The 22398-nt window shown below is 39.0% G+C and overlaps 1 protein-coding gene across 1 annotated transcript in view; it reads right to left on the bottom strand.

The window, feature by feature from the left end:
* EFHC2 (EF-hand domain (C-terminal) containing 2) overlaps positions 1-22398 on the bottom strand; it is a 165695-nt gene that overhangs the window by 24811 nt on the left and 118486 nt on the right. The window contains exons 12-13 of the mRNA XM_008570484.1: positions 4988-5185; positions 3179-3271 (exon numbers count right to left, since the gene is read on the bottom strand). Of these exons, the coding sequence (XP_008568706.1) occupies positions 3179-3271; positions 4988-5185 (291 nt within the window). The remainder of the gene's footprint in view (positions 1-3178; positions 3272-4987; positions 5186-22398) is intronic.

Here is a 22398-nt window from a genome sequence, read left to right as displayed (position 1 = left end):
CCCACCCCTGGCTCAGGCAGAGTATGCATTGAACAAAATCAACCTACTCCACGCCTGCCTCCCATGGGAGACTGTAGACGTCAGAGGGGGCTCTGGCTTAGCGTGCCATAAGGAGGGCTGTGCAGAAAGAGACTCTGGTCAGGGCTCTGTAAAGCCCTGTGGAGTCTGAGGGGAACAATAAGAATGCAGAATATAAATGTAAGCTGCAGGCTGATGGGCCCATTAGGAATTAGGGCCGTCTTTGAAAGGAATCTGCGGAGATGATGCAAAACACCAAGCATGTGACCCAAATCATGGTAGGGCATATCAGAGGGAGAGGGGAATGGGAATGAGACATTTTCTAATCTGATTAGTCTGAAGTTTCCCCTGAGTGTGGAGAAGGGTCACTGCACAATTAGAGACAAAGTTAGACTGAACATGGTCTGCTTAGTGGCTGAGAAAGATGACCTCCTCGAAGCTAAGCTGGGCTTGGAGGCAGATGTGTTCAGCAACTGAGACAACGTCGAAGCAAGTTCTGGAATAGTCTTTTTGCATTTAATGTCAAATCGCAAAAGCAAAGACAAAAAAATATGCTGAGAAAATGAGAGGATGATGACTTGGTGGCCTCAGCACTGGATAAGAAACATGTAAGTCCTCCAGAGGTCAGACTCCCACATTATTGGGCTTTCCTGGACAACTCATCCTCGAGGCCATCAAGAGATAATCTAATAAACATCCACAGCTTCCTGACTAGAAGACAGCTTAATGTGTGAAAGGCATTCAGATCCAACTGTTGAAAAACAAGTCTTCATCTATACAGAAGGACACATTTCTTCCAGTTCACTTCTAAGTCAGAGTGTGTGGTCTATGGTCCCTGATTTAAACTTCTCTCTTAGACTCTCTTAAACTTCTCTCTTAAACTTCTCAATCAATACAAAGCACCAGGTGCTGTGCTGGGTACTTTGTATATGTTGACTCAATTCATCCTCAGAACCACTAGGAAGTAGGTCCTGTTATCTCATTCTGGAAGTAAGAAATCTGAGGTTCAGGAGGTTGAAACTCTTGCACAAGATCACACAGCTAGTAAGTGAATTCAAAGAATCTAAGAGACAAGGTAGGGGGGTAAAATTGTCAAGATGTGACAACCCATTGGTTGTTTATAGGTGGTAAATCAAACAGGTTAGAAGCAAGTGTCTGCACCTGAATGGATCAAAGGTCAAGTCACAACTCTTCATTACAGGGTAAGGGACAAAAAGAGAAACAAAAATAGTGCTGTGAGAATCTTGGGAGAAGATAATTCCTCCAATTACCAGCCACAAGAGGCTTTCATGAGGGGCCGGCCCATGGCTCACTTGGGAAAGTGTAGTGCTGATAACACCAAGGCTGCGGGTTTGGACCCCTCTGATGGTTGGTTCGCTCACTGGGGAGAACGTAGTGCTGACAACACCAATTCAAGGATTAAGATCCCCTTACCGATAATCTTTAAAAAAAAAAAAGAGGCCTTCATGGATGTGGTGCCACATGAAATGGGTCTTGAAGAAAGAGCAAGTTTTCAGCAGGTGAAGAAAATTGGAAGCTATTTCCTACTAAAGTAGTAGCAAGAGAAAAAGCAAAAAAGTGGAAAGGCAAGAGGCATATGTGTGAAATGCTAAATGGCCCATTTGGCTGGACTACCGGTAATAGGAAAGGAAGCTGGGGGGGGGGGGCTAACTGTGGAGAACCCTGACTCCTAAGCCTGCTTACTTCATCTCAGGTCCCTACACCAGGATGACCTACTTATCCCTCAAACTGCTGCTAGAAAATAAAATAAAATAGAGCTAAAACTAAAACAAAACAAAACAATTAGAGCTGACAGTCTAGAAAATTACTCTGGGTCAATCCAACGCACACACGCATCTAACTGGATTTGCCCTCTTCTGGATTTCCCTCCAGCACCTTGCACCCTAGTTCCCCCACATGGAATTTGGTTTTATCTGTTCCTTTGATTTCTCCTTTTGTCTCAGATGAGGACTCCCCACTCCAGCCCTTGCTTGAGAACAATACTCCAGCTGACAATCCTAAACCCCATGATGGAGAAGGGCCTTATCGTTGGAGTTGGTCTTTCCTTAGGGAGCAAAGAGTGATGCCACAGAAAGTTTATGAGTAAAAGAGTGACACGATTTTTTTTTTCTTTTAGAAGGTACTTAGCTGTTGTATGTAAAGATGGACTGAAAAATTTAGAGACTGGTGGAAGAAAGACCAATGTGGTGGCCCTGCAATAGTCAAGAAGCAATGTGGGTCAAAAAAAGAGTGATGATAGTGGGAATGGAGAGGACAGAGTAGATGCAGGCAGTAAGAAGGTCTACTGACTATTTATAGACAATAATTCAAAATGATTAGAAGCAGGAGACGTGCATTTGAAAGGTTCAGGGCTCAAGTCACAGCTCATCTTCTTCCAGATTATGTGATTTTGGGAAAAATACCTCATTTCTAAACCTCAGCATTCTCAGGTATATGATAGGAAGGATAATAGTTCTGATCTCCCCAAGTTGTTCTCAAAAAGTATATGAGACAATGTATCCAAATCAATGATCGCAATGCCTAGAATACAAAAATGTCAGAATTATTAACATATGTAAATCAGGGGAGGAGCTGAAGTGATGCCATAAGAAGCATAAAAGATAACCAAAGTCTAGGTAGCTGGGAGAGTGGTACCAGGAAGTCAAAAGTCAGGTTCAACAGGAGAAGTGATGTATTTTAGAAAGCAGTTCACTGTCCTCTCCTTTTACGACATCATAACCTCCACATTTTACATCTGCTGCTCTAGCAGGACAGAGCTCCATGCTAATAACCCTAAGTCCTCCTACTGCATATCTTAAGCTATCAGGAAATACTGCTTTGCAAAACCTGCTCTAAATTTTACATCTAATGTCCTCATAACCAATGAAGTTGTACATTTCATTTTGTCCCAGGAACCTGTATATATTTAAGTGTGTATTAATGTTAAAAAGATAAAATAATAATTCATAATAAGCTCTAACATTCAAAATCATAACTAACTTTTCTTTTTGTAACATTAAATGAAGGTATGCCATCAATAATATAATCAAAATAGCCAAGGTAAATCAAGGGTAATTAAAGGTAGAGATGTAACACTAGCAACAGTGCCCCAAAGAAAAGCATACAGGACAACCCTATCAAAAGTAGAGCTCTCTCTCACCTGGACAGTAAGGATCCTAGAAGATCATCATTCAAAGGTAACCTGGAGGACTTGCACAGTCTTTCAACGTCTTTTCTGGGTAACGTATTTTTTCTGCAGTGAAACAAAGTAAATGGACTTTTATATACATACCTTATGTCTCATTAGTAACAATTACATGCTATAGAAAAGAAAACATAGATGTGATGTGTCCTAAGAATGCGCACATGGAAATAAGTATGAAAATTGGTACTGGAATTTACAGTTAGGAAAAAACAGTCATATTGCATTTCACCAACATTTTCCATTTCTGAGGTCACCAGATTCTGTCCTTAAAAAGGCTTGTCCATCAAGATGCAGATTCTTAGTTGGTGGTAGTACAGCCTATTAAGGCTGCAGCCCACGAGTGTTGCTCTAAGTAATCGATCTGCATTCTTGACCACCAGTCAAAAATCGTTCTAATGTTTGAAAACATCTCTTAATTTGACAGGCATCTAGAGCCTCCAACACAAGTATGATATGACTTGAGGGTGTTTTTCTGGTCTTTTCTTTGGACCTAAACCTTATAACCTGGAAGCCCTAGCAAGGGCCTTAACTTTCACTTCAATTTTGTCAGATGCAAGCAGTTTTCTCCAGAGCAGCCCGACAATCATTTTCCCCAGCCTGCTGGGGGCACAGAAATGCTTGTCCAATGTTCTCACTCAGCCAATGCTCTTCTAGGCATCAGGCAAAATTAGAACCAAGAGGAAAAAACTGGGCTCTTTTCCTTGCAGTGAGAACTTTTATGTCTAGAATCAAAGCTTGTCGGATCTGGAAGAACATCAGTCTGTCTGATAAAGCAGCCCCACTATTCCCAAGAGGTGTTGTTTTAGTAAAGGAGAGTCACACTTCACACCCTGGGGAAGGGGACCACCAGAGTGGAAGGCAGGGCAAAGTTCAGGCCACACATGTTCCAGGAAGCTCAAGGAAGCTTAAAGATTCAAGGAGAAATACCACCTTCATAAAAACTCACTGAGGATGCATTATTGATTAGGAAGAAAAATCATGTTCATTTTCAAGATAACCCATGGAATAAGATATTTAGGGTATACAGCTGGTCACCTGGGTGAGAACTTCGAGTCTGGGGGTGGGGAAAGGGGTCACAAGAGAGAGAAATAGCAGTGGTATGCAGTAACAAGGTTAGAAGCTAGAGTTAGAACTAGGATTTACTAACTACAGATAAAATCAATAAATTTATATTTCCCCCCACTATATCAAGTCTGTGGGTAAGATGAATACCAAAACATATTAAGATGGCATATCCAGTGTGTACAACAATGATTTAACGAAGCTCAACACACACAATCAATGTATTAGAAACAGATTATATTGAGCTTCATTATTTTCAAGAAATAATTTCAGAGAAATTGTATAGAAAATTTACTTGCAAATTCCCTGTTCTGTTTATTATAAAAGTCACATTAGTAAATCCAGTCAGTACTAAAATAATGTAAGAAGACATCTCAGAATTAAACCTTCTAACATCTTGATTTACTATGTTTTAGTTGAAAGCTTCTAGAAGTGAATGAAAGAAAATGCAAAGGGGCAGCCTATTCTTTTGAAGACACAGGGCCTCCCTATTCCATCAACAAACAAAGCTCACCATCACTGTGAAATATTTGTCCCGAGATACTCTCCAAAAATGATTTAAGGTGGCTTTGCTAAACAGTGGAGTATGATGAGACATGTCAATTTTCTTTTTTTCCCTTTTTGATAAAATATAAATTCCTTCATTACTCAGGTTCACAGAAACTTAAATGATTTATTAGAATCCATAAAAGAAGAGCTTACTTTTTTCGATCTAGGTACACACAGTGAAAAAGGAGTCTGTCAAAATTCTCAAAAGTATTTTTCTTGAGCTGTTCATGGGCCAGTGCAATTAAGACATTCACATCTGGACCCGTGTCCTCAGGTGCACGGTAGTGACGTGCAATGGTTATAACCTCATGGTCTGTGAGTTTCCCAACAGTTATACTCATCATTAGGTCTCTGTAAAGAAAATGGAAAAACATTCATGAAATTATATTTTACCTCTCTTTCTATTAAAAAGATCTAAATCCCATTTTACAAAACTTTTACCAACTGCATAGAGGACAGGTGATTATTTTTTCTTAATTTTTCCACTTAAAAGTAACAGGAAGGCACCAATGCTAGAATGGAAAATCATAGGCACTACAGCTTATAAATAAAATGGCATTTTGCCCAGAGCCAAACTTCTACCAGATAACAGTCTGTAACCAGAAAGTAAATTTTTAAAGGCCTTGAATGGTCAAAAAGCCTGTCACTAAGGTACATGACTTTATTTCAAAGCTTATTAATGTTTCTTACACAAAACAGTAACAGACTTGGGTTTCTGGTTTCCTAGAGTATAAAATTTATAAATCGGTAAATTAGAAAGGTGTTTGGGGGATGGGGAAAGCAATCACGCATATTTCTGTAATAAAAAGTAAAAACTGGCACACTCCAGCAGTGAGCAAAAAATAAGAGAAAAAAACTGAAAAGTTAAAGGATCTATGCAAGGTCACAGCTGTCTGAGTCTTCAGAAGGAAAATGGTATTGAGATTATTTGCCGGAGCTAAAAAATCAAACAATAACAACAAATTACCGATGAGGCCCAAAGCCTAACAAATTGGCTAAATTATTTTTAATGAAACTTTGTATGAAAGCAATATACTATGCAGCATGCACTAGAAAGAAGTATATCAAAATGGTTAAAATGCAAAATGTTAAGGTGGTTACACAAATAAGCTTCCACTGTCTAGAAAATTTACTTACCAGAAATAATTCAGTTCCCAAGAATCCTGAATAAACAGGACTTTCAGAATAAAGGCTTTTAGTTCTTTTAGATATTTCTCATCATTACTTCTACTATTTAAGAATGTTAGCTTCTCCTAGTCGAAAATTTCCTCAGATAGAGCCTAGGAAAGCCCACAGCCATGATGTTGACCTACCTGAAGAAACTGCATTTAACCTACATCCATTTTTCAGGTTTTCTGGGGTTTTTTGTTTTGTATTGACTTGGTTTGGTTTTGCTTCTGTATTTTTAATGGGAAATGAAGGCAAAATTCAACCAAAAGGATCCCACAATTTCAGCAAGTCATGTTAGACAATCTCAATTAGCAATATTGGCAGGAGACTCACCGTGTAAAAACATGGCAAAAGGCACTCTAGCATCTGAATTTTTCAGAATCTGTAATCTACTTGGACTGTTCAAGCATACAGATGATCTCTCAAAGCCACAAGCTGGTAGGGCAACTTGAATGACCTGAGTACAGTAGTCCCCCCTTATCTGCGGTTTTGCTTTCTGTGGTTTCAGTCACTCACGGTCAACTGTGGTCCAAAAATATTAAATGGAAAATTCTAGAAATTCTGAGCAGCATGATGAAATCTCACCCTATCCTGCTCTGTCCCACCCAGGATATTAATCATCCCTTTGTCCAGTGTGGCCATGCTGTAGATGCTCCGCCAGGTTTCAGATCAACTGGTATGGTATTGCAGTGCTTGTATTCAGATAACCTTTATTTTACTTAATAATGGCCCTAAAGCACAAGAATAGTGATACTGGAATATTGTTATAATTGTTCTATTTTATCATTAGTTATTGTTATTAATCTCTTACTGTGACTAATTTGTAAATTAGACTTTATCATAGGAATATATGTACAGCAAAAACCATAGTATATATAGGGTCCAGTACCATCTGCGGTTTCAGACATCTACTGGAGGTCTTGGAAAGTAGCCCCCTTGGATAAGGGGGGACTACTGTACTAGCAATAAAAACCCTCACCATGTGTTGGGTACTAAGTATGTGCCAGGTCCTGGACTGCCAGGTACTTTTGGCACGGATCATCTCATCTGGCCTAGGATGTAGGTACTATTAGTATCCCCATTTTACACATGAGAACATGGAGACATAGAAATGTTAAGTATTCCACCCAGTGTCACAAAAGCTGGAATACGAACCCACGCAGTCTGGCTCTAAAGCCCACGCTCCTACATACTACTCTATCCCTCTTGTGTTGAGACATATAGTAGAGCAACCGGATGGATGGGGCTCAGTCAGGAAAGCTTCCTAAAGGCAGTGGGTTTTGAGATGATTTTTATCTGGCCTTTTATTCCCCTTATTGTCCATTACCTCTGCTCTGAGAACTATCACTGACCAGCAGGAAAAAGTAAGAGAAAGTAATTTCAGAAACTCTGAGTTACCAACCATCTGTGACAGAGAGCTAATTGGTCATGGAGGAGCCACTCCAAGGAAAGCCCCAGGCTCATTTACAACATTAGTTAAGGAATAATCAGTCATATCACGTGCATAAAATGGAACACTATACCACCATCAAAAGTATGATGTTGGTTGATATTTATTGGTATGAAAGATGTCTATGCTATATTAATATAATATAGTCCCAGTGAAACTCCAGATACAGGTGCATATACAGTCATAGAAAAAAGATCAGAAGGATACGTGCTAAAACATCAATAGCAACATGGTGTGAAGAGGAGCAAGTGGCTTGCTCCTAAGGACAAGGAAAAAAACATGTGCAGCAATAACTAGAAACTTTCTACTCACCTTTAACTAAATTTATAACACCACCAGAACATAAAAGCTTATTTTCCTTTTCATTGGATAAACTGAAATTATCCTGGCTTCATTGCAGTTAAAATTTTTATCTGCTGGGTTTCTGTATGCTTGGGTTTTAAACAGCTCAGTATTCTACAGCTTTACGTGGATTTATGTGAGAGTCTCAAACAAACTGCTCCATACTTAAAACTGCTGTCAGCCCTGTGGGGGACCAGGGGCCCCTAAAGCGGCTGCCATGTGGCTGCTGCACCCACACGAGGCAGGTCCCTACACCAAGGATCTCAACCAGGATGTCCAAGCCTCGCCTTGCAGACCTCAAATGGCTGCCATCACTCTGCCCTGTGTTTGCCACCTGTGCCTTCTTTAGGACTCACCCCCACCCTGTTAAACTTTAATGTGCTTCGCAAAGAACTAGGAATCTTTTCAAAAGTAGCACACCCCACTTTTTTTATTGTAGTAAAACACATACAGCATAAAATTTACCATTCGTGACATTTAGCACATTTATAACCTTGTACAACCACCACCTCTAATTCCAAAATATTTCCATCACCCCAAAGAAACTCCACACCCATTAAGTAGCCACTCCCCTTTCCTCCCTCTCCACAGTCCTCCTCCTTACCAGCAACTACTAATCTGCTAAGGATTTGCTACTTCTGGATATTTTATATAAATGGAGTTATATCATATGTGGTCTTTTGTGACTTGCTTATATTGCTTAACACAAGGTCCATCCATGTTGTAGTACATATCAGTGCTGCATTCCTTTTATGGCTGAATAACATTTCATTGTATCAATGTACCACATTTTGCTTATCTAATCAGGCATCAATGGATTTGGGGGTTGTTTTCACCTTTTGTCTATTGTGAATAGTGCTGCTATAAACATTTGTGTACAAGTTTTCGTCTGAACACCTCTTCAATTCTTTTGGGTCTGCATGCCCAGAAGTTAAATTGCTGGGTCAATGGTAATTCCATGTTTAACCTACTGAGGAACCGCCTAACTGTTTTCTGCACACTCTATTTTTGTTTAGCAGCAGCCACAAAAACAAAGGTCCAACTTCTATCAACCATAGCCCTTTCTTACCTAAAATTTCAGAATGAACCTGAAATAAGATCTGATACCAAAACTGATCTCTGTACTTCTTGCCCAATCATTTAAAAGAAATAAACATGTATTTAAAAAGCAGCTGTAATTGTACCGATCTTGTGTTCTATGATTACTATTACTAACCGTAAAGACTCAAATGGCAATTACCTTTGCCTTCACTCAACGCTGCACTACATTCCTTGCACTAATATTTTATAGAGTATAATACCATACTATTACAGTATTATTTAGTTAATCTTAGAAGGGATGCTCCATGATTTTCTCTCAGTTTTTGTAACTAAAGTCATAAGACTAAACCAAAAAAAACCCCAAACTGCTCTAGGGTATTGAGGTAACTATGCAGAATTCTGAAACATAAAATAAAATACTCAACAGCTTTACATGATAATATCCCATTAAATTTATCCAGTCAAGTAATGGTGAATCAAAACTTCCTTTTAAAGCTCTGAATCTCAGGGTATTTTCTTACATATTGAATCATTAAAGTCTAAGCAATGTCTTTCAAATAAATTTAAAAAATAAGTTTGGGCATAAACAAGGGATCAAGAGCCTAAGCCTTAGTCCCTAAGGCATACAAGAAAATCTGATTGAGCCTAAATTAAACCAAGCAACAGTTATGATGACAATTAGGTAGCACCCTTTCTTATTTCCTTCAGTTTGATATTCATGAAATAAAATTTGTTTCACTTCCAGTAATCAGAAGCCAGGCACACCTGCTCACATCCTACACTCCCTTAGGCTTTCTTTTACACTCATGGGCCTAAGCTGCCCATACAGAGCAGAAACCCCTGCCCTGCTGTCACTTACATCCCAGCACGGCATACTGTTGGACTAGCGCCTTGCCAGATAGTAGAGAGTGGCAGAGACAGCTGATAGAATGTGTGTCACAAGAAGGAGAGATGGAAATATACATCGAAGTGGGGCTACTACAAATGTCTGACCAAACAGATTTTGCTACAGGCCTACGTGGAATTCAAAGCCATTTACAAAGCTCTTCAACCTCACTGGAAAACAAAGCTGTTACATATGGCCACTTCGGCTGTGTACTGCCCACCTCCAGAGAGTGCATTTATAGACTTAGGGCATAAGTGGTTTCCTCTGGAGTTGTGCAATGTAGTGGCCTTTCCAGAGAGCAAAGGAACTCCAAAGAACAAGGGGAAAAAAGGAGTTACTGCAGACTAAAAGAAAATCATCTACTCCAGCCAAGATCACAAACCTGTTTTCAACTGGGAAGCAGTATGGTTTAGTAGGAAAAGTGTAAACTTTCAAATTACACAGACCTGGATTAAAATTCTTGTCCCACTAATTCACTAGTAAATGGGAACTGTGGTAAATTATTTAACTTCTCTGGGACTCAGAGTTCCTTATCTGTGGAATTGGATAGGACCATTTTCATCATAGAATTTTATTTTGCCACAGGAACCAGGATGAGCCTAATACGTAAGTCAGATCATGTCATTTCCCCATCCAAAACCTTCTGAGGGCTTGCTGTCTCTATCAAAGTAGAACCCAAAAGTCTCACGATGACCAACAAGGCCCAACATGATCTGTCCCCTCCTCTGCTGTCTCTCAGACCTCATCTCCCACAACCCTCCCATCTTTCCCTCTGCACCCACCTTACTGCGCTTCTTGTTTTTCCTCAAACAAATCAGGCACGTTCAAACTTCAGGGCCTTTGCACTTACTGTTCCCTCTACCTGAAATGCTCTTCCCTAAGACAGCCACAGAGTTTGGTCCTTCACTTCCTGCTTGGATGTCAGCTTCTCCGTGAGGCCTTCCCTGAATGTCCTTTCTAAAATGGTGACCCCTCCCTCTAGAACTCTGGCATTCCCTACCCCCTTTCCCTGCTTTCCTTTCCTCAGTGCCATTCATCATACTCTAATCTAGTATATAATTTACTTTCTTATTTTGTATATCATCTTTATCTCCCCCCCCACCCCCCACTAAAATGTAAGTTCCACAGAGGGCAGGGCTATTTATCTATTTTGTTCACTGTTGAATCTGCAACACCTTAATAGCCCCTGGCACATAGTATGCCCTCTATAATAAATAGATTGCTGAATAAATGAAAAATGAGCATTAAGTTACAAAATGTGAAATGCATTTAGCATAATGCCTGGAACAACAAACGCTCCGTAAACTATAGCAATTTTTACTATTCTCACTATCTCACAATGGAAATAATTTAAGTTGTATTAAACTGGAAGAGTTACTTCTCTTAAGCAAGTTTACCTTGGAAAAAATGTGAAATGCTTTTGATGATTCTGAAATCTTAGTATCTGCAGAATGTAAAAGGAAAATGGCACATTTGTTTTAAGTAGTCATATTCAGGAGTAAGTCGAGTGATAAAGTAATAAGCTCCAGGTGTGCCTTCCTTTATACAATAAATAGATATGAAAAGCTCCACAAATACTTAATTTTTAGAAATCAAATTACATGCCCTCTTTCCTTCTTTATTACATATGAAGATATGTTATCTTCATTTTGGTCATCTTTGATTAGCAATGGCACCTAACATCTTAGCTTTAAATTCCTCTAATTTCTGTCAAGTTCTTAATGACAAGTAAGCACACTAAACCCTGAAATAAATCCTTTTGAAACCAAACAATCTTTTGACAGTATAAATAATTACTGCCAGATTCATCTGCTCTGTAAATTGATTTTTTAAAATTTTTTTCAAAGAGAAGTACATCTGCATTGAAAATCACTGACCCTGTTTTCTTATTCCAAATAAATATAAGCAGCTTCTTGTTTTCTCTTTATTACTGCTCTAATCTTCATTTCACATCAAATACTATGGCTTTTTCTGTTTTGACATGTAGTGGAATGTACATGGTAATTTTAATTTATCTAGTTTGAAATTCAGTATGTCTTGGTGCACTTTGGGGCTGTTTAAGTGTAGCCAAACAAAATGAGATTTCCTCATGCAATTAAGAGCAACTACTGTACATTATTAACGGTCTCTTCTTCATAGAGATATAATTTCAGAAATCTTTTAAAATATTCATTTATAATTCTATGATTTGGTACAATATGCATTTAAATGAGCTAAAGTATCTGTGCTTTTTTTATTTTTGTTTTTTAAATCGTGTGAACGTTTTTTGGTAACAGCAAATGAAAATCTGGATGATGGTGCTTAACTTGCAATGTGAGCAGAAAGGGGTGAATATTCATTTACAAGCATCTTCATTTACTACCTTCCCTTTCATTAACACCCACCCTGTGTTCACAAATCATTTGTCTCCCAGCAATCCCCACTCGTTTGGCTTTTTTTTTTTTTTTTAACTGTTTCTCACTTGGTTGCCAGATGTTTCAGAGGCCTATGAGGCCACGCTGCGTTCTGACAATCAGGGGCCCCGCCTTACATGGAGGGTGACCCCATATAAACCCACACGTACTTTACTGATCACATAACAGGCTCAATACAAGACAGGATCTGTGCCCTCCGGGTACTTATAATCAACATAATAATTCAAGACTTACTCATATCAAACAATAATAACAGATTCTTCACTCTTTTCAAGCACATGCTTTTGAAATACCTGTATAAAATGTATTGGCTTTATTATAAAAGCCATACATTTCCAATTATAATTTGGATAATATATAAAAGCAAGAAAAACCATACACACTCCTGCTACCCAAATATAACCAAGTAAACATCCCGGTATGCTTCTTTGCAGTCTCTTTTCTATGCATGGGTATTTGCCTTTTTTTCTTAATAGTTGTTAACATATTTTATGGTCTGCTTTTTTCAATTAACTAATAAAACATTTCCATGTTATCGCATACTATTCTGAAACCAAAATGCTAAACAATACTTCCGTTATTGGATATTTCATGGGTTGTTTTTCAAATTTTTATATAAATAATGTCATAATGAGCATCTATGTGCACAAACGTTCGTATTTACAATTATTCCCTTCAGATAGTGTTACAGAAGTACAATTAGTAGGGCAAAAGAAAGGAACGTTTTAAAGGATCTTGATACATGGTGCTAAGTCTGCTCTCATCTTTCTCACTGTTTCAATCCCTTTCTTAGTTTGCTTTGTTTGGGGGTGTTTCTAAAGATAGTTCTCTGGTTTACTACCAAGTTTTCTGCAGTGTCCAGTGTCCTATTAGTGCCTCCTGTTTAATTTTTAATTCAGAAAATACACAATGTTCCCTCAGTATCCACAGGGGATTAGTTCCAGGACCTCCCATGGATACCAAAATCCACAGATGCTCGTGCCTGATGTAAAATGGTGTAGTATTTCATATACCTTATGCACATCCTCCTGTATACTTTATTTACATGGCATTTACACTGCATTAGGTATTATAAGTAATCTGGAGATGATTTAGTGTTTTACTGTATTATTTAGAGAATGGTAAGAAAAAAACTGTACCTGTTCAGTACGGATGCAATTTTTTTCCCCGAATATTTTTAATCCATGGTTGGTTGAATTCATAGACGCAGAGCCCACAGATATTGAGGGCTGACTGTATGTGTGTTGTAGGTTTTAACACAAATCTGTTCCTTTTTTGGTCTCTTGGCTTCTCAAAATATCCTGCTTTTGTTGAGCTTATGATACATCTTGTTGTGACCATAACATAACTAGTCTCTAAGAATAAATTTTTTTTTTCCTTTTTGTCTTTTGTCATGTCCGGCAACGGATCACAACCCTCAGTGTCGCGCCCGTATCGGACCGGACCAGCAACAGGATCGCAGCCCTCAGTGTTGCACCCGCACCTCGCTCAGCCAGTGAGCGGGAACCGGTCTGTATGTGGGAGGCGAACCCTCGGTGGGAGCGCCGCCGCGCTCCCAAGCGGCGCACTGTAGCAGTGCACCACTGGGCCGGCCCTAGGAATAAATTTTTAAAAATCAATTCTTCATACAATAAATCACTTTCAGAATCCGCATGGATTATCCTGTACTACACGGTTTAGTTTTTCTCTGTTCATGCAACTTTATAAAGAAGTCTCTAGAACAATGTGGGTACTGGTGTATGGCTGTACTTCACAAATTCCACAGGCTCTGTCACAGATGGGGCATGTGTGTGAGTGTGCAGAGGGTGAAGTGGTTAAGGAGGGATCCAATCATATCCATCCTAAATACATGTGCCAAGTCAATATGAAAAGAGGGCACAAGTATTTAGGGAAGGAGAAAGGGAGGGATGAAGTTAAGCTTTTGATTTAGAGACCAAGGCCAAATTTGGGGTGGGGGGTTGGTTGGGAAAGAAGAGGATGAGTAGCAGAATAAAAGCTGGGAGCCTTGTCCCAATACCTCAATCACTAGAGGAATTCCTACAGAGGCTCTCCATGCACAGTGTCTCCAGACTGGTGCAGTTCACAATCAGCACTACCCTTAGCAGTGGCTCTTCCCTAGAGCCACTTTCACACAGAAGCCCGAGGGTAGACTCTGGGGCTTATGCTCAACTGACAACTTGTCATTAAGACAACTGGGTCTCCTATGCCACAAAACAAATCAGAAAAGGAAGAAATACAAGTCCATCAGTGAATACAATGATTTACTTCCTTAGCACTATATGAAGTAGGAAAATTTCCTACGTCTTCATCATGGCCTATTTTTAGATTTGTTTTGGGTCTTCTATGAAGAATTCTGAGCTTGGGAGAGGGCAGCACTGGGCTGAGGATTAAATCACTTATCTGAATCAGAAGTCACAGACACAGCCTAGGCAAACTACCCAACTACATTTTGACAGTGGCTGGAACTTTTAAACTTTGCAATGTCAATAAGAAATCACTTTCAGTCCAGATAACGTAATAAGAACTTGTTCCTGGCTCCTTGCTTTAAACGCTCTGTGCTTAAATTCTATGTAATGAATCCTAGCACATAACCACAGAATTTCAGCTCTAAATATAGCAGTTTTAAAAGTAATAGAAGAAATAGATATGCTGATAGCTTCATCGCTAAATCAAAAAAATAAAGTGGGGGGAGGAAGTGGGGGGGGAGATTGGATAAGGGGCATAAAGAATAGGTATGATTTGTAACAATGAATATGCTAATAAAAAATATGCTCATCTATCGTTCCACATTTTCACTTGTAAAAAATAAAGGAAAAATGAGAATAAATCAATTAAGATCAAACAAAATGGGGAAGCTGGTTGTCAGTCACAACCCTAACCTCCCTGTCACTTCAGGGCTCAGTCATATTCCCTACCCAGAAAGAAAGTGAGCAACTCTGGCAGGTGTTGGCACAAAGTCCCTCCCAGGCCACAGAATGATCAGTCACAGGGTCTAATTCTGTCCAGAGCCACAACAATGACTAGCCATAGCCATAGCCACTTTCATGCCCATGCCTCCTACACAGGCTAAGTAAACTTGCATGGTGGCAGCAGGTACAACCAGAGTGGGGATCTCCATATCTCAGGGGTGGTGAGCTTTTGCCACAGTCGTTTCCATCCCCTCTGTGGGATACTGCATCACTGCCCTAAATACTTCACTCTCCCTGTATCCGTGCCCTTCCCTGTGTGACTCTACTGTTCCACCCTCTAAGGGGGCACAGTTTATGTCCTGTTCCTTGGCAATGGGGTCAGCCATAGGACTTGTTATGGCCAACAGAATGATGTGGAAGTCAAAGTGTGCCAGTTCTGAGCCTAGGCCTTAAGAGGTCTTCCATGTTTCTCATTCCGTGACTGCACTGCTGCCACCACAAGAATGACATGTCTTGGTTAGACTGCTGTTCCTTAGAAGAGAATGACAAAGATGTGGAATGGAGCTATCCCAGCTTGGCCCAGCCCAGGTCAACAGTCTCCCAACCAACTCACAACCTGTGAGCTAAATAAATGCTTATTTTGCATGACACTGAGGTTTTGAGGTCATTTACTACACATCAAAATTGTAGCAACTGATGGTTGATCCTCTCTCTCAGGTCCCACCTTCTTGCACTCTCCTCTCCTCCATCCAGAGGTCGGCAAGAGGAATCCACACACTGCTGGACCTCAGGAAGTTGGGCACCTGGGCCATGGCACATGATGCCCCTAGCAGAACTGCTCTGACTGAATAGTATTGTGGTAGGATGCTATCATTTTCTTCTAAGGAGTACTGTCAGAAGCAGCCATCTGGAGCTCATCCGTAGAAATCCTGGAGGCATGCTACCAAGACCACCACCCACCTACCAGAGTGTCCTTCCTGTGAGCTGCCAGTGGAAAATGTCTTTCTTGGACTCTGTATTAGAATTCCTTCCCCTAAGCAACTGGATTATTATTGCTTTATGAACACCGTGAATCCTATAACTGAGCACTGTCTCCTATTTTGCACTGACCTCTAGGAAGCTCAGAACCAGGCCTGTGGCTGATTGCTAGCAAATGCCCATGACTTTAGAGTCTGTAAATATACTCTGTATGCCAACCCCAATCCTTGATCCACTGTTCTTTCCTATGTTATTTTATTTTGATTATGTGTATATCCATTTTATGTTGTAGAATTATCTACATCTTTGTAACTCACCTTAAATCCATTTCTGAAACAAAACAAAATAGAAATAAATATAAAAATATAGATATTAGTGAGAAGAAAATTGAGGGGGTATAATCTTTCCCCAATTACCTCCATTCCAGAAGATAACCTTCCAGAAACGGCAGAGTCAAGGAAGAAGATTTCAACTAGAGCAAAGATCTCAAGGTTGGTGGAGACAGTTGCTGGGCCATCCAGGGGCACGTACATGCTTTCTAGACCCAGAGTGTAAGTTCCATGTGGCCAGTGGTGAGGGGAAGTGAATGGAACTAATGTCATGGGTATTTGCTGGGTTTGCCTGGGTGTTTAGCATATGTTAATTCATTTAATAGCTACAGTAATCTCTTGTATTATTCTCATTTCACAGATAACCTGAGGCATTAGAGAGGTAGACTGAATTGTCAACCTTAGCTGGTTTGATTCTAAATCTTAACTCATGATGAAATTGCTAGACTGCCTAGTGCAAATCCCAACTCTGCAACTTAATATGAACCTGGGTGTGTTCCTTAACCTTTCTATTCCTCAGTTTCCTTACCTGAAAAATGGAGATAATAATAGGGCCCACTCTGTAGGACTGCTGTGAGGAGTAAATGAGTTAATATGTAGAAAGCATTTAGTGCAGCACCTGTCACACGGTAAACAGCATATAAGTGTTAGCTATTATTAGTAAGTGGTAGAATAAATTGTACTTTAAGAAAGGCCAAAATAAGTCTAGGAATGCCCTGTCAACGGGATCCTACCTACTGAGTGAGTGAAAATTGAATCTAAATAAAGGGTACTGCCTTTGTAGATTTGTTCATTCATTCATTTACCCTCCAACTGACATGCATGTACAAATAAGAAGATATGCTGGGTGGCACCTGACACAAATACAATGAGTTCAAAGAGGCAGGGATTACTGTAAGCTGGGGCAGTCAGAAACATTTTAAGAGAAGAAATGTAATCTGGACCATGTCTTCAGGAGCAGGCAGGAGAAAACTAGAGAGCAAGAGAGAATCCCTTCCAGAATGGTGTGGGAAGAGAGTGACCCAGATTAGGCAGCCCAGAATCAGCAGTGCAAGGCCACAGATGAGGATGGCATTCCCCCCTAGGGTAGCTCGTTTATCTCGGAACCTCTATCATCCACCACGGGACCTGACACACAGAAGTGCCAATATATGTTTATTGAACGAGTGAATGAATAAATGATAAACTTACAGAATTAAACACCGCACTATGAGGCATGCCTTACACACCCAGTAGTTTAGGTTGCAAAATTTACTTGAATGAAAAGCAGTCAGGCAGGACCTGCCCTACGATAGCCCAAATGTCATTACCCTCCTGCCCTGCAGTACCCTCTCATTTTATATCCTACTTTTTACATAATTCTCCCTCTGAGGAACCACAAATTAGCATTTACTTACTGCTCCCATTTTTTAAAACAAAATTTGGAATCTAATTAAAGAAGAAAGCATGGGTGGCACTAGCTGGGTCATTTGTTAGCAACTAGATGGCCACATAGCTGCCTTGCTTTTATCATAGAAACTTCATTTAGAAAACAGACCATTAGAACATTGTATTTTGGATGAAATAGTAGTTTCACTGTTAATGATTTACCCACTCCCACAAGAATATAATCATGGAAAAAGAAATAAACACAATATAAATATATATGTATATATAAAACCACAGAAAAAAGAGTTGGTCCTTTTTCCACTCTTTAGAAACATAAGAAATACTCTATCTGTTTTGGCACAACTCTGTATGGTTTATTTATTCTAAAATGCCAAGAATTTTTTCTAGTATCCCATAAAACTCAAGGTTATAAGAATGGATATGCTTCAAAAATAGAAAGAGAAAAGCCTGAGAGTGATTAAGATTTTTAAACAGTGGAACTGATTTTAACTAGACATATATGATCATAGCCAAATCCACTCCAGCATAGGCATTAATAATAAAGTGACTATCCCTAATAATAATGTGTCTAGTCAGTATTTTCTAGTCAGTATTTTAGTGTAATTTTAGAGAGTTTTATGGCATGGTAGAGAGATTGTGTGTGGCAAAATGGTAGACTAGGCAGCAATTAAAACTCAAACTCCTGGCCGCGCTTACAAAAAGGAAGAGAGATTTCCTCAGGTATCAAAGCAAAGAGGTAGCAAAAAGAGGAAGGTGTACAAGCTAACAGCTAAGCAGCTGAGGGAGGTGAGGATCAAATTCTTTAACAAGTAAGAGCTTAGACTTTCATGCTTGCTCAGGCACAAGAGACAAGGCCTCTGGCTAAGGAGGGTAGCAATTGGGAACTCCTACACATGAATCCTGTGCGCAAAGCTAGAACTGTAAAAGGCTGCAACTGAAATGAAAGAAGGATTAATAAACTCTACCCATTCACAAAATTACAATTAGGAGGAATAAGTTCTGGTGTTCTACTGCACAGTGGGGTGACTATGGTTAAGAGTAAAGCTTTGGGGGCCGGCGTGGTGGCGCAGTGGATAGTGCACCGCTTGGGAAGCGCGGTGGCGCTCCCACCCGAGGGTTCGGATCCCACATACAGACCGGTTCCCACTCACTGGCTGAGCGAGGTGCGGGAGCAACACCGAGGGTTGCGATCCCGTTGCCGGTCCCCGGTCCGGTACGGGGGCAACACTGAGGGTTGCGATCCATTGCCAGACACGGAAAAAAAAAAAAAGAGTAAAGCTTTGTATATTACATAATTGCTAGAAGAAGAGAGGATTTTGAATGTTCTCACCACAAATAAATGATAAATGCATGAGGTGATGGACACACAAACTACCCTGACTCGATCATTATACTAGATACATACGTATCAAAACATCAAACTGTACCCCAGAAATATATACAATTAATGTGTCAATTGAAAAATAAACTCTACCCACTGCCCAAGAGAGATGACAAGAAAGTTTTTCACCGTTGAATCTCTAGGTACAAAAAAAAAGTTATCTGATATAACTGAAAGCCAATATTCTGCCTAATAAGAATTTGGAGTAAAAATTTATTTAACCCACTTACTACATAAAACTCCAACGCAATAAATTAACATTAAAATTAAGATGAAATTAGACCAGTTTGTAAGCCAGCCTAGAGAGGCAAAATCAAAACTACTCTTGAAAGTTCTACTGCTGGGTGCTAAAATTAGCAGGTGAAAGGTTGAGGAAAAGCAAGATTTGCATAGTCTCAAAGTGTTTCTTTCAAGGTATTTATTAACTACAAAAGGAAAGATAGTAACTTTACAGTAGACAAAGCTGACAGACACCACCCGAATCAAGTGATCAAGGTCAACGTCACAGTAGCAAGACATACTGACATCATCAACTTCTTGATAAGATGTACTAAGTAGGACACAACATCATTTCTGTGGTATTCTTGTAAAAAAAATGCATAATCTCAGACAACTCCAAATTGAGGGACATTCTACAAAATAACTGATCACTACTCTTCAAAAACATCTAGGTCATTAAAGACAAAAAAGGCTGAGGAACTGTTACAGACAACAGAAGACTAAAAAGAAACAGCTAAATGCAATGTGGGATCCTAGATAAGATCCTGGAACACAAAAATGACATTAATTTAAAAACTGAAATTCAAATAAGATGTTTATAAGGCTGTCCCAATGTTCATTTCCTGGTTTTGACAATTATATTATGGTAAAACGTTAACATTATGAGAACCTGGGAGAGGGGAATATGGGAAATCTCTGTACTACGCTGGAAACTTTTCTGTAAGCCTACCATTAGTTTAAAATAAAAGGTTTACAAAAAAAAACAAAAAAACTACGCTGAAGGGCCAACCCAAGCAACAAAGGAACAATGCAGTGGAAGAAGAAAGTCCAGTTTAAGATGAGCTCAGAAAACATAAAAGGAAAGAATCCACTCATTATGAGTGAGAGTCAGCAGGTACAACAGAAGGATTAGCACCCCATGAATTTGGGACAATAGAACAAAAATTAGTAATGGACCATGAATTTGTTATGTTTAAAGTTATTAAAGAGATAAAACATACAGAAGCTATGAAAAAAGAAAAAGATGTTATGGAAAATAACAGAAATATGAAATGACGACAATTCAGTAGTATTAAGGAATTGAAAGGTACAGTCATTGAATCAATGAGCTAGATGAGAGATTTAAGAAAAACTCCAAAAGTGCAGCACAGAATGCATAATAAATAAAAAGAATAAATGAGAGAGTAAAAGACATGAAGAAGACAGAGAAGTTTAACAGAAGTTAAGACAATGAGAACAGACTGAGGAGTTTGAGAAGGAAAACAGAAAGTGAACGAGAAGCTATGTGAAGAGATAATGGCTCAGAATTATTCTCAAAATGAAGAATTACAAATAATTCCAAGATATACTGTAAAAGAGCAGAACACCAAAAACAGAAAGGCAACCAGAGAAAAAAAGGTTTATGACTACAAAGGAACAATTATCTTAACAAGAGAATTACAAGCAACCACAATGGAGAGAAGACAAGAGAACATATCTTCAAAAGGTCAAAGGAAAATAACTATAAATCTAGAATTATTTACCCATTGAAACTTCAAAAGTAAGAGAAAAATAAATGCATTTCAGAAAATAAGAGTTTATTCTCAGAGTTATAAAGCAAGTCTCATTAAATATCATACATGTCATGTTCTCTAAGTGTAATAAGAGAAGTCAAGAACTAAAACAAAGCTAACCTCATGCACATTTGAAAATTTAAAAAGCAAACTTTTAAATAATTGGACAAAAAAATATAATAATACTAGAAAATATTTATATGCAGGGTGTTCAGAAAGTTCATGGAAATATTCTTATTATCTTTTAATTCTATTATTCCATGAACTTTTTTTTTCCCATGAACTTTTTTAAGTACCCTTGTATATGAAAGATGATAAACACTAAACACACTAAAGCTAAAATAGTACTTAGAAGGCAAATTAAAGCCTTAATTTAACTAATTAAGAAATGCAGAAAATTCTTAGAAAGACAGACAATTTCTTACAAAGACAGAAAATCAGTGCAACAAATGTCCAATTCAAGATGGAATCAATCTAGGTGTCCATCAACAGATGAAAGGATAAAGAAAATGTGGTATATATACACAACAGAATACTACTCAGCCATAAAAAAAAGAATGAAATCCTGTCATTTGCAGCAACATGGATGAGCCTGGAAGACATTGTTTAGTGAAATAAGTCAGGCACAGAAAGATAAATACTGCATGTTCTCACTCATATATGGGAGCTAAAAAAAAAAAAAAAATGAGCTTATAGAAGAAGAGAGTAGAATTGTGGTTACTAGAGGCTGGGAAGGGGAGGGAGAGGGGGAGACAGTGAGAGGTTGGTTAATGGACACAAAATTACAGCTAGATAGAAAAAAATAAGTTCTAGTGGAGTACAGTAGTGCTAGGCATCTATAAATAACAATAACTTATCATGAGTTCTCAAATAGCTAGAAGAGAGAAGCACAAGTGCTCTTATCACAAAGAAATGATAAATTTTTCTTATGATGTATATGCTAATTATCCTGATTTGATCAGTACACATTGCATAGATATACTGAAATATGACTCTGCATCCCATAAATATGTATAATCAACATATGTCAATTAAAAAATTAATTTTAAAAACAATTTTAAAAAGAAGTTAGAAAATAAACACAGAGAAAGTAGAAAGAAAGCCATAATAAAAACAAGGGTAGAAATGAATCAAATAGAAAAAACTGTTCAAAAACAGGATTAACAAGTGGAAATCTGGTTCTTTTAAAAAACTAATAAAATAAATAACTCTAGTAAAATTGATTTTTTTTTTTGTCCTTTTTGAGACCGGCCGCACCGCGCTCAGCCAGTGAGCGCTGTGAGCGCACTGGCCATCCCTATATAGGATCCGAACCCGCGGAGGGAGCGCAGCGCTCCCAGCGCCACACTCTCCCGAGTGTGCTACGGGCTCGGCCCTAAAATTGATTTTAAAAAAGAGAAAAAGGGGGGCCAGCCCGGTGGCGCACTGCTACAGTGCGCCGCTTAGGAGTGTGGCGGTGCTCCCGCCGAGGGTTCGGATCCCATGTGGAGACCGGTTCCCGCT

This window comes from Galeopterus variegatus, unplaced genomic scaffold (genome assembly GCF_000696425.1).
Source record: "Galeopterus variegatus unplaced genomic scaffold, G_variegatus-3.0.2 Scaffold607, whole genome shotgun sequence".
NCBI lineage: Eukaryota > Metazoa > Chordata > Mammalia > Dermoptera > Cynocephalidae > Galeopterus > Galeopterus variegatus.
The sequence above is the reverse complement of the archived record's forward strand: the minus strand, read 5'-3'. Positions and strand labels throughout refer to the sequence as shown.